The 13,818-nt window shown below is 35.6% G+C and overlaps 1 protein-coding gene across 1 annotated transcript in view; it reads right to left on the bottom strand.

Moving 5' to 3' along the window:
• Nucleotides 1-13,818, bottom strand: part of LOC132756851 (uncharacterized) — a gene marked incomplete at its 3' end in the record, with an annotated part of 136,027 nt that overhangs the window by 51,970 nt on the left and 70,239 nt on the right. Inside the window, 10 exon segments of the mRNA XM_060747998.1 lie at nt 2,223-2,449; nt 2,954-3,137; nt 3,587-3,785; nt 4,443-4,795; nt 5,176-7,596; nt 8,472-8,696; nt 9,419-10,670; nt 10,985-11,169; nt 12,372-12,475; nt 13,035-13,242. Coding sequence (XP_060603981.1) covers nt 2,223-2,449; nt 2,954-3,137; nt 3,587-3,785; nt 4,443-4,795; nt 5,176-7,596; nt 8,472-8,696; nt 9,419-10,670; nt 10,985-11,169; nt 12,372-12,475; nt 13,035-13,242 — 5,358 coding nt within the window.

Genomic DNA, 13,818 nt, shown 5'->3' with positions numbered 1-13,818 from the left:
CAGTTTTATCAAAATCATCCAAGGGATAGAGGAGATGACATGCAAGTCTTATGCCTGTATTAAGCATGAAACTACTTTTAAATTAGTAAATTTTGTAAAACCCATGACCCCTAAGGGCAGGGCCAATTTTGACCAGAGGGCTATTAATTGAACAAATTTGGTAGAGGCCTACTAGATGATGTTTCATGCCAAATATCTAATCTCTAACATAACAAATTACATGTCTCTGAAACACTAAGTTAAGAATCTGGCGATCATTTCACTAACATTCTGTTAGTTTTGCGTATCTTTTGAACGTAAATTTGGACTTACCCAAAACGTAAGTTTATGTTAGTTGCATTTCACTATCCAGAACATGCAATTTATGCCAGTAATAAGTGAGCGTAAACTTACGCAAATGGGTAACAAAGAAAGTTTAGTGCAAAGCAAATAAATATGTCAGTTCTGCTTAGTAATACACAAAAAGTTCAAACCCGAGTTAAGATAACGTAAGTAAGTTAGTGAAACGCACCCCTGGTGTAAAAAAAATGAAAATCAGCATGTGTTCACTTCTGCATCAATGCTGATTTTCAAAAATAATCTAGCAAGCATTCTTAATTAGTGAAATACATGTTCTGACAAGTGCTCATGAAAAGTTTAAGTTAACTAGAAATGTGTCCATAGGACATGGATGCCCCCACACGCCACTGTTCTGTCAATCTTATGACTCTAGGTCAAATATTTTTTGGACAACATGTGCCACAAGTTGAAAACTAAAAATCAACAAAGGGCCATAATTCTGTTAAACTTGGTCGCAGCAATAATTCCTTCCTTTACTACCATCTACACATTAAGGTTGTTAATCCCTGGAAGTTTAAACAAAAATCTGCCATCCGGTTTAAGAGAAGTTGCTTTCACAAAATTTCTACATAGTATATAATGAAAAAATCAACAAAGGGCCATAATTCTCTTAAATTTGGTTGCAGCAAAAATTCCTTCCTTTACTGCCATCTACACATTAAGGTTGTTCATCCCTGGAAGTTTCAGCAAAATCTGCCATCCGATTTAAGAGGAGTTGCTTTCACAAAATTTCTACATAGTATCTAGAGAAAAAATCAACAAAGGGCCATAATTCTGTTAAATTTGGTCGCAGCGTTAATTCCTCCCTTTACTACCATCTACACATTAAAGTTGTTCATCCCTGTAAGTTTAAGCAAAATCTGCCATCCGGTTTTAGAGGAGTTGCGTTCACAAAATTTCTACAAAGTATCTAGAGAAAAAATCAACAAAGGGCCATAATTCTGTTAAATTTGGTCGCAGCGAAAATTCCTTCCTTTACTACCATCTACACATTAAAGTTGTTCATCCCTGTAAGTTTAAGCAAAATCTGCCATCCGGTTTTAGAGGAGTTGCGTTCACAAGATTTCGGGACATACGGTAGGAACGGACGGTTGGACAAGTGCAACGCTAAATGCTCCCACATTGTGGGGGCATACAAATGAGTTAAACTGAAAAAAATACTGTTTTTAGGAAAATGTTTCTTGCCTTATAACTGTGCTATGTCATGAAAATCAAATGTTTCAAGTCGATGCAATTCATATTTTTGAAATCTTACAAAATTCTAAGTTTAACAACTCCAAAAATATAGCTTTGGAATAAATCCCCTTATCTAACATCTTCAGCTTGTCATGACAAGTGAGTACACCAAGTTTCATGTTGATACCTATGGTCAATAATGGGGTACATTAAAGATTTTGTACGATGACAATGGCACAGGGCTTAAAATAGCTTGACCTTTCTTCAAAACATACAAGCTTAAAAACACAATATATTCTGTTGAATTTTGCATAAATTACGCCAATCTTCATAATCAATATGAATATTCTTAAAATAATCGCCTGTCATCTTTTCTTATGTTTGAAATTTTAGAATTTTGTACAGTCAGTGAGACTAAAATATGTTGGAGCACCACACTAGATACCATATTCCGGTATAAATGGAACAAGGCCCTTGAATGATTAAATGCTAAAATAATAGGCTTTCTCCAAAGAGAATGAACTCTAAATTGTCTAATTTATCTTTTCACATCGATTTTATATATGATTGTGAATGAAAAATGTAAGAATCGGTAAAAAAGCCATATTTTTCTACTTTGTGATCATAATTTCTGCAAGCATATATAGTAGTGCTCAAACACAGTACTGAGTTAAGTCCCTTTCTACAAAACTATGATAAAATTTTACCTGATATTGTCAGCAGATCATACTTGTATTCCTCTGCCTCTCCGTCAATATATGCGAAGGTCTGCTCTTGTATAGAGCTATCAACGTCTCCAGATATCAGCAGCGAGAGTGTTTCTTGAGGTGACTTGCCTTCCTGTAGAAAAACAGTTCCGGGCCCTGCTTTCACAGTTTCAAGATTATGATCATTTCCGCCACCATATGCTTTCATTGTTCCTATAAACTCATTGCTGGAATCAAAAAAAATATATTGTTTTCTTTTTTACTTTTTTTTCCGCAACAAAACAGTATAGGTCATATGGTTAGTTTCCAGTTTTACTGGTGGAGGAAGACCTCAAATGAAAATATGTAAAAAATTAACATTAACAGATTAAAAACCGAAGTTGCAGTAGTACTTTTATTATAATAACAGTATCTCTTCTGGTAATATAACGTTATTTTATTTTTATTTTTCATTTATATAAACCCATTGATGAAATGAAATGGAAGTACACATGTACATGTTTGTTTAGATTTTATTTTTATTTTTTTTTGGGGGGGGGGGTTTCCAGCTAAGATGGCATGAATGTTAACAAGTGTGGGAAGTTTTCAAAGCCGTATGTCAATGGACTTTGAAAATATTTGAGGTGTCACAAAAACTTTAACATAAGTGTTAACGCCCACACCGAGGATTGGGTGACTAGGATAGCTCTACTTATTCTTAACGAATTGTCGAGCTTAAAATAAGTCCTTACGAATCTGTTATTGTGATAGCCATCCTCCCGCCACTGCCTCCACCACCATATTCATTTCCTTTACCACCATTTGCTCTAATTTCACCATCACCAGTTAACAATGGAGTGGTAATAAGGATTGTTCCACCACTTCCACCTCCTGCATTTAGCCCTATACCATCCTCTCCATCTACCTCTATGGTACCTAAATACAGAAACAAACTCATTACTGTTATTTGAAGCACATCAGTAAATTCAGTTTATACAATTTTAATTTAGTTTGTGATTGAAGCTATAAGCTTACTGAAACATTTCTTGGACTAACCAGTACTAAGCAATGATTGTCAAATTTATTACTCATGGAAACAACGGCTTACACCTGATAGGGTTTGTACCCACGTGGCCAGCAATTTTCAGATTTCTTGTCTAACGCTTAATCAACTTGGCCAAGACATCCATAAAGCATAATTTTATTGTCTGAATTATAACAAGTTAAAATGTGAAAAATGTGTAAGCACTTTTAAATCCTGACTGGAAATAAAATTATCTGTAATCATATTAAAACATACAGCGATTTATAATAAACGGTATGATAATTTTCATGATGAAGTGGTATGTTTAACCTTATTTTAAATCAAAAACAAGACCACTTACCAAACACAGTGAGCGAAGTAAACAAGGTAAGTTTCAGATATCCACCACCGGCTCCACCTGTCCCGTTCAAAGAATTTCCACCTCCGCTACCCGGTTCTACAGGAAGTCGTGTATTATCGTAAGACAGACCGCCAGTAATATCCGCCGAGTTTGATCCTCCAGGGGCTCCATGGCCTGCACCTAAACCTATACCATCCACCTGAAATGACATAACATTTTTCGACTGACTTGATGGGTAACCTGATCTGGTCTTATACTTGAAACATTGAAAAAAACATAGATCACTGATAGCTTTAATAGCTAGTCTGAATTAGTTAAATATTACCAAACTTAATACATTAAAGATATACTATGCTCAAAATTGATTATAGAAACTATTGATGACTGCTACACAGTCCCTAAAAACATGTTTTGATTTCACACAAAGGATATATGTTGTGTTCCACACAGTCTATAGATGGTGAGAATTTGAAAATTATAAAAGTGTCATAAAAAACTGGCAGTTTTTTTTAAAGAAAATACCAACTTTACTTGACCTCTAATAGGGAATGCAGCTTCCCAATTACATGTTCATGGCTTCGTTATTCATTCTTTATTCAAATTATAGTCATATTCAGTAAGAATTTCATAGATTTCAACAAAATTCTGTGATATTCTTTGTATATAGTATATCTTAAAAAAGCTCGTTCAACTTTGATCAAGACAAACCATTCATCATTTTTAGGATTTTTTTCAAATATATACTGATTAAATAGTGAACAGTGCAGACATTGATCAGGCAGCACAGATGTGCCGCCTTGGTTTGTGCTGGTTGCATGGGTATATTTATATAGTTTGTCTCATGTATATTACGTACCATGTTTCCTTTTCCTGGACCAGCTTCAGCATCATATCCCTTCAAGGTCAGTGTCGAGCCAGGATGTAATTTAATTTCATTTGCCGAGATGTCAAGACTTTCCCCTATAACTTTAGAGCCGTACTGCAGTTCCAGCTCTACGAATTCTATATTCTTTAAAGTGTCTGGATCTTTTTCAAATGTTACTTCTGCATAGTTTTTCAATGTAAATGTGAAAAATGTGTATTCCCCAGGATTTGAGAGGAAACTGTGCTCGCCAGCCTCATTACAGCATGCGCCTGTTCTAACTACCGGTGAAAATGTAACCTTTTGATACTGTGAAATGATCAAGGTGCCAATATTTGTGAGAATTCCTGAAACAGTAAGAACTTGTATTGTGTAATTAATAAATAAAATGGAACTTAATTCTTGCTTAAAAACAAAGCACTCTGTCATACAATAACAGAGAAATCAGCATGTGTTAAGGATAAAATCACACTAGCTAATTCACATTCCCAATTATTAGTCTATAAAAATTATAATAAACAATAATTTTTTGAAATACAGATATAGACATGTACATATAGTTATTTTCCACATAACAGTGAAAAATGAACATAAATTATTGTCACTCTCTCTCAATACAATTTCAAATATTTTAACAGTCGCTCTTTAATTACTAGACTGAGTTAAATTACCAGTATTTCCAACAAAATGTATAATATTAAATGAATAGGAAAAATAGAATACTTACCTTCAAATTTACTCTCTTCTCCCTGCAACTCAACAGATTTTGGAAGCCTTAATTCCCCAGCTTGCTTTAAGTTGAAGCTACATTGAATAGCACTGTATGCCAACTCAACATCTGCACTGAAAATAACATCATCATCAACAACAATCGTGCTACTGGAGCCACAAGTCAGTGTCTTTGCTTTAACATGAAGACCTGGAGTGCCTATCCACAATTTTGTAGCATCACCAATGTTGATATTATCAAACTCCAGTAATTCAGTGGATGGGAGATCAATATAGGTGACACCTTCAGTTTCCCCTGATGCGCCTGAATTGTCAATGTAAATATACTCCACAAATCCTGGTTCATCTGTACGCTGGAATACTACAAAAGATGTTCCCGATCCTCCAGCTTGACCACTTGCTGAAGACCCACCATGCAACTTATAGTCTCCTAAGAAGTGAAAGTTTCCTTGTACATCTAACTTTATTCTTCCTCCACCTCCACCACCACCTGTGACAGCAGAACCACCCCTTACTGAAATAGATCCAGACCCATCTATATCTTCAATATACAAATCTATTCCGCCACCACTTCCACCGCCTGCATCAATTGTAGCATGATCACCATCAGCACTTATAGTTCCATGTACAGTAAGTGTATCAGTCTGTATTAACAAATAACCACCAGCATTAGTGGCCCCTTCTGACACTCCACTACTTCCAGGCATCCCGCTTTGAATTTCATTATGTATTCCAGTATAGTTTGCAGATGGGAAATTACCGTCAAATGATACCCCGCCTGCACCTCCATAACTTCCTCCAGCACCACCTGATTCAACAACCATCACTGTTCCACCATCTACATTAAGATGTCCATTAAAAGCAACTTCTAATTCGGGAGAGTGAATTACAAGATGTCTTGAGGTGAGAACACCGCCATATTTTACTGTCAATTTCTCGATCATTTCAAGTATGTAAATATCCATGCTGTCTGTACCTATCTCTAAAATACCATTAGTGGTGACCTCGATTTTATTTAATGACATTTTTCCAGCAGGTTGGATGCTGTCGGCAGAAAATCCGGATCTGCTTAAAGAATGTATAAAAACCTTACCACCACTTGAAACAGTCATTTCTCTTACTCCGATCAATGTGCCGTACACTTCTAGATTATACCAGTCATCACCAGTAACATCATCGTCAGTAAGAAGAATGCGAGCAGGAGCAGTTATTTCTCCGTTTTCTTGAACAATAAGTTTACATTCTAATGCATATGGTGAGATAGTTCCGTAGGAAGTTGCAATATCATATACCTGGTTTTGCAAAACTGTTAAAGTACCTGTATTATCACCAATAATTGTAGCCACTACAAATTTCGTAGATGTTCCAGATGATTTTACCTGGCCATAGCCTGCAATTTCCAATTCAGAAAGTTCTGTTATATCGGACAAGTATGTGGATGCCTCGGATATCAGACCATTGTTATTAATGATAGCTTTCTTTACCTGCGAGCCTCCTGACTGCGAATATTCTTTATAAATTGTACCTGCAGCTCCACTTGCTAATGTACCATTCCCACCATAAGCTGTTACAAATCCAAGGAATCCTGACTGGGACGAAGCTATTAGAGAAATTCTCCCACCACCTCCTCCACCTCCTACAGTGCTTTCCCCTCCGTTGGCAGATAACTGACCATGCCCTTGAAGTATAGAAGCAGAGACATATATACTTCCACCACTGGCACCACCAGTAACTGTGGATCCTTCGCCATCAACAAGTAGTGATCCATCAATCTCAGCTGTATTTGCTACCTCTATATGGATAATTCCTCCTCCTCTGACATCAGTTGTACCACTTCCGTATTCAGCAGGGAGAATCGATGATCCATATGCTTTAGTGTCCTCATTTAATCCCCCGTCTCCACCGTAACTAGCTCCTTCAGTTCCAGATGGTGATCCAGATCCTGTATCTAAATCACCACTTTCACTCAAGTCAATCACTGCACCATCCTGTACTATAAACTCATCTGAGATGAAATTCAGGCTTTTCTTATCACCAGTTAAGATAAACTTTGACAATGAGTACATTTTAAAGGTGGTAGTTTCGAAGGAAATTTCACTGCGATCAAAGGTGATATTTGCCTCATAGCCAAGTTCAAATGTGTCAATTGTTATTTTCTGTCCATCATTTCCAAACAATGCCGTAGAAGCTACTGTTGTTTCAGTCCAAGATTGAAGTTTGAGTGATGATGCAATAAGGCGTCCGTTTGAATTAAGATTAAAGTGTCCATGGTTATCCAAAGTCAGGCTATTTGCGGTCAGAGTGCCATGTAATTCAAGCAGTGGGGAATCCCCAGATATTAAAAGATTTTCAGAGTTAACTGTCAATGCCCCTTCTTCTTCAACCTCAACTTGACATGCAAATCCTCTGTGCTCATCACCTAATGTGAATATAAAAGTGAATAAAAAATCCATTAAAATATATACAATTATTTTCAATTTTATTCAATTCTTTCACAAGCTATTAATGCTAGAATAGTTAAAGAAATATACATCAAGAGTGATTTAAAATTTAATTATACAATGAAATAATTTTGTTACTAAATATAATTATTGAGAACAAGTGATTTCTTTTTAAGTAACAAATTCTGAAGAGGCTTCCAGACAGCAATCAAGCTTCAGAACCAAATCATGCCAAATTTTATAACAAATATAGGTCTTGGTCAATGACTTTCTATCATTAACCTTGTAGAGAAATTCAGCATATAAACCTTAGAAAACTCATCTTTAAACAAGAGGTTCATAAATATGTCCCTGAAGATATTTGTGAAGTTTTAAAGAGTATTGGAGATAAAACTTGCAGGCAAAACTTTCATCAGAGATTAATAATAACACAGAGTGTTTCAATCAAATTGCATATTTATATGACATACTATAATATAAATGAAGAAAATTGTGCAAACTCAAATAAACATCCTAAGTGACTAAATAAAAAAACCTTTAACTTAGTGTTAAGGTAATATTCTGGAGACCCCAGAGGTTAGAAGAATAGATCCCCTACTCTTTTAAAAGCAAAGTAAAAACAAAACATAATTGAAATCGCGTCATGACAAAACCAATATAGTGGGTTTGCGACCAGCATCGATCCATGATCAGGATCCATGCTGTTCACTAGCAGTTTCTTTACTTGTTATAGGGTCTGTAACGGAATAGCATGGATCCTGATCAGACTGCGCGGATATGCAGGCTGGTCTGGATCCATGCTGATCAAAACGCACTATGTTGGTTTTGTCATGACGCGGCTCATATATCTTACCCATTGAAGTAGTGGTAAGGGTGTTGCCTCCAAGGACTTTAAGACTACATGCAGTGTTTGTAGATTTATCAAATAATTCATTTATAGTAACACTGCTCTCAATTGTCACAGAGGCACCATCTTCAATACTTAAACTGGTTAAATCTGTAATGACTGGTGTTGTTTCCGTGCCTGTTCCACTTATAATCACTTTTTCAGTACCTGGGTACTCCAAATAGATTGTACCTGTAGAGATTTAAAAATCAAAATTTAAAATTTTTATCACTTAACATAATAAACATGTTTTGCAGTGAAATTTTATTTAAAATTGTGATCTGTATGAGGTAATATTTGGTATCAAAAATGCAATTTAGCTGTACGATTGGCTCTTGAGAGGCAACAACAACTTGTAGAAAGGCCTACTTTTTTATACAGGTGGTATAAGAAATAAATTATTGCTGCAAGCATCCACAAGTTTTTTTGTATTTAATTCAAGTAAAATCAACAGTTTACTAATATTGTTCTTATGTATCATAACTGATAAAATTCCTATCTTGCACAACCTTTTCAGTCTAATAATAATAATCATTTAACTAATATTATTTTCCTATAAACAAAGCCAGCCAAATAAAGTCTATAGAAAAAGAACATAATAAAACTGTTATAATGTAACGATGTGAATTTAAAAAAATTTTCAATCACAAGTAAATAACTAAACTTGAAATTTGCTATCAATTTGACTACTTTAAAAGATTCAATTTATTTACTGTAACAAACTTATCAATAGGTTAACAATTGGTCATATCCTGTACTTGTCTAATAAATCTATGACATACTTATATCTGGATTTGTTTAAACTTTAAAGCATCTTATTGTACCGTATTCTGTTTGTGGCCTACAACTAACATTACTTCCAATTCAAACATTATAAAACAGTAACAACTTAAAGTAAACAATTAAAACATTACCAGCTGATCCTTTATCTCCAGATGAAGTTTCTCCGCCAACTGCAGATATTGTTCCAGTGTATGAATAAGTTTTAGATGCAACAGCAGATATTCTTCCACCTCCGCCACCATCATTACCCTCAGCTTTTATGTATCCATCTCCCTCTATTGTCTTCGCTGTCACAAATATAGACCCGCCACTTCCTCCAGGTCCAGAGTCTGCACTCATGTCAATTGTGCCATCAATGGTTAAAACGTTTGTAACTTGTAATTTAATTTGTCCGCCACCTCTTCCAGAAGTATCTGTTGCACTTGGTCCATTGCTACCGTATGTGGTTGGTGCCGTAATTGAGCCATATGTTGACTTTGTGTTGCCTACACCTCTCCCACCATGAGTTGCACCCTGTCCAGATGATGCTGCTCCATTCCCTGAAGTTTTAAATCCTTTACCAACCCCAGTTATCAAACCACCAAATTTAAGATCAATATTTGTGGCCTTGATTATTGTTGTTCCAGAACCTGTCTTACTTCCAACTACTCTAAGCTCAGCTCCAGGGTTTATTGTGATCTTTGTATATGTACTTGTACCCGTTGATATTTCACAATATTGACCTGATTTCAGTTCAAACGAACCCGAGGTGGCACATTCTGGTTCCTTAGCATTTGTTGTACCTTTAGGAGATACTGTCCCTTGTTTGGATGCACTCAATGAAAACTTGCTTGTGTCTAGGGAAAAATCACTTGTGGTATTAAAGTAAGTTAATGTAAGTGTGACTTTGTTTGTTGTGGTGTCACAATAGCTCGAGGCTTCCAGCTTTCCATTGTAGTCCACCACAAGAGCGTCAATATTGAGATCTGATGCCGGATGGGACATTCTCAATGCTCCGCCTTCCCTTACAGTCATCGTATTTGTATTGGAAGAAATGGTTCCACACACATCAAGGGACCAGTCTTTGTCTATTATAACTGTCTTTGGCAGATCAATGGCTCCGTCTACATTCACACGAATATTTGAATTGATTCTTAACTCATCTACCTTACCAACTCTGGTTCCCCAAAACAAGTCAACATTTTTATCAATTCTTATCAATGATTCAGCATTTCCAGTAATGGTTCCAACTTGAGCATTTAATGCTGGAGTTGATTCTCGAGCAAGAAAACCTGCAACAGCTGGTCCAACGATCTCTATTTCATCAAGCTGTACACTTGGTAGGTCAGGGTCAACAGCCATTGTTGACAAACAGTCTGATGCTTCATCAGTCTTAATAAGTGCCTAGTGATTAAACCAAAGTATTTTTTATATAAAACACAATTTTTCGAGAAATTATCTTTTCAGTTTTAAATAGACTTCTCTATTGAAATACTCAAAACAATTAGAATCATGCAATGATATTTTTTCATGACCTGCATAATTCAATAAATTGATTGGGAAATGATTTAAAATCATCTGAAAACCATCAAAATCTTCAAAACATTAATGCAATCACACTACAACTAAACCTTATATAATCAAAACTGAGTCATTAATATCATAACAAGTGTATAACCAAATAGTGAAAACCAACTGAATGATTATTTATCACATACCTTCGTGTTGCCACTTTCCTCAAGGTAGATCACTCCAGCCGCCCCATTTTCACCATTCAAAGTTGTCCCCCCATATGATGTAACATATCGATCATCAACATAGCCATTTTCAAAATATATGCTGATAAACCCTCCTCCCCCACCTCCAGAGCTTGTTGCAGACCCGCCATTTGTTGATATCACACCTGAAAGATTCAATAAATATCCTGCAAACCTCCCCTCTCTGAATAATATTCAAATTTAGTGTTTGATATAACACATGAATTTCTGTCCCTCTTCTATATCAGCCTCTGAATCAAACAATACTTCTTTCCAAACATTTCTGAGCTCATCTGATGCTATTACATAAATTCAGTGAAATTCAAAAGAAAGTTCTAAGTTGTCATAAATGTCAGAAAATCTCGAAATTCATGAGCGGAAATCATTTTATATTCAAAATTCATACCAGATCTATGGGTCTTAAACATTGATCTCCTGTTATCATTTTTTATTTCATGCTTTTCGGTGATTTATAGAAATATATCAGTGATATAAAACTGGTAATTTCACTGTTTGAAACAGTGAAATTACCACTTTGATAATTTCACTGTTTTGAATTGAAGCCCCTTACGTTGTTTCAGTGAAATACCAGCATGCACAGTACTGGGTACCAACTTAACGACGTGAAGTCGTAAATGACGTCACATTGTATTATTATTTGGCGCCCTTTTTATCCATTATTAGCTTAAAATGTCTTTTTAAAATGTCTTTTTGCATGTAATAAAAAGAAAATTTGTTTAGTTTAGTGTAAGATCGAAATATATTTCACCTTGTGAACACCAAAAGTTCATATTTCACTCGTGGCTGCCCCACTCGTGAAATATACCTTTTGGTGCTAACTCAGTGAAATATATTCCGATCTTACACTGAACTAAAAAAATATCCTCTATATAAACCTGCTAAAAGCAAATATCATTAATGATATATGGGATTGTAGAAACATTAACCAAAGTGTAATACAAAAGCCAGCACAAAAGTGAGTAGGATAGCCTCACTATTCATTGAATAGTTGATCTAAAAACCAACAACTATACTGCTTTAATTCATTCTTCCAGCAAAATGATTATTAAAATAAGTGAGCCGCGCCATGACAAAACCAACATAGTATGTTTGCGACCAGCATGGATCCAGACCAGCCTGCGCATTCGCGCAATTTTATCCAGATCCATGCTGTTCGCTATCAGTTTCTCTACTTGTTATAGGGTTTGTATGCGAACAGCATGGATCCAGATCAGACTGCGGGGATCCATGCTGGTTGCAAACACACTAAGTAAGTTTTGTCATGGCGCGGCTCAAATAAGCTTTAACACGACATTTTACTTAAGCCCTCCTAATTTATGTTTAATACCTCCAATCTTGACTGTCTGACTGGTTATCCAGATACTTCCACCTGATGCACCACCATAATATCCCGATTTACCATTGGCATCTACAGAGGTTGCACTTCCGCCACTAGAATCAAAATATTTAGTATTTAAACAAAACACGAGAATAAAGATCAACAAGGCAAAGGCAACGTTTACAGGACGCAGCCCACAACACACAAAAGCTACCACAATGTAGGGAGGACATTGAAAGGGGGCAACAATGAACCCCGAAAAATCCCTTGTGGATGAAAATATAACAACATTGATTATATGTATGGGGAGACTTTTTACGGTCGCCACACGGCACAAACAACACAATTGTGAGCATAAAGACACTGACTAAAATTAATCTTTGTTCTCCTAAATTTTTGTCTTTCAAGTATTATTATATTATTGAACTGATTTAACAAACCCCATTATACTTAATTAGCTAAGAGGTGTCTTCAAGTTCTCTTATTTTGGCATGTATACCACTCATACAGTTAACAACATCAAAACTATTTGTAGTACCTGATAAAGCAAACAATAAAATGAGTTAATTAATTGCTAGTCAGAATCTTGCTATATATTTCTAAGCAAATTTCCTCAAAGAAAAACAAAACATTTCCAAAACTTAAATAAAGTTATCTACAAAACAATCATACTCGGCATGGATTTCTCCTTGTATTTCTACAGTGTCAGATGCCTGTATTTTAATTACACCTCCACCTAATGTTGTGTCTCCTCCAGATCCAGGTAGGACTGGTTCTTTGAAGTCATCATATGGTAAACCACGTTCAAATTTCTCAAACGAGCTGTTATAGAAACCGCCCCCTTCTCCACTATGTCCAGATCCATATTTTGGCAGGTAACCTAAAAATAACACCAAATAAACATGAAATAATTTCCATAGTTTATAATTATATGGTTCACTTTCTGCCATTACTACCCATGTTCAATGCTTTCTAATTAAGAATTTATTTAAAGTACATTACAACATCAACAGAGCAACCACCCTTTGGGAAACAAAAATACTGGTTGTATCTCATAAACTGTTGTTATAGAAAGGTTAAATATATTGAAGGTAAATTCTCCAATTGAGAAGAACTGATACTGTTGCTATTAAGAGTGTTTTGCTCTAGCATGCTTCACTGGTCATCTTGAAGAGGTTTCACTGTAGTGATAAAGTCATGGAACTCGTATCGTAAGGTAACTCTTTCTAATGAAGTCACAACATGTTCAACATTACCTTCAACAAAGTCATATGATGTAAAGCCATACCTTAATGAATAACTAGAAATGAGTTCATAGTACACGGGGGCCCCCACTGCGCCACTATTCTGTAAATCTTATGACTCTCAGTCAAATATTTTTTGAAAACTAAAATTCTGTTACTAGGTAAAGGTCAAGAACTTTACAAATAATGAAAATAAATCCACAAGCAAACCC

The sequence above is a fragment of the Ruditapes philippinarum genome, unplaced genomic scaffold (assembly GCF_026571515.1).
Source record: "Ruditapes philippinarum isolate M1 unplaced genomic scaffold, ASM2657151v2 ctg1563_1_1_1_1, whole genome shotgun sequence".
Taxonomy (NCBI): Eukaryota; Metazoa; Mollusca; class Bivalvia; order Venerida; family Veneridae; genus Ruditapes; species Ruditapes philippinarum.
This window is presented reverse-complemented; position numbering and strand designations above follow the sequence as displayed.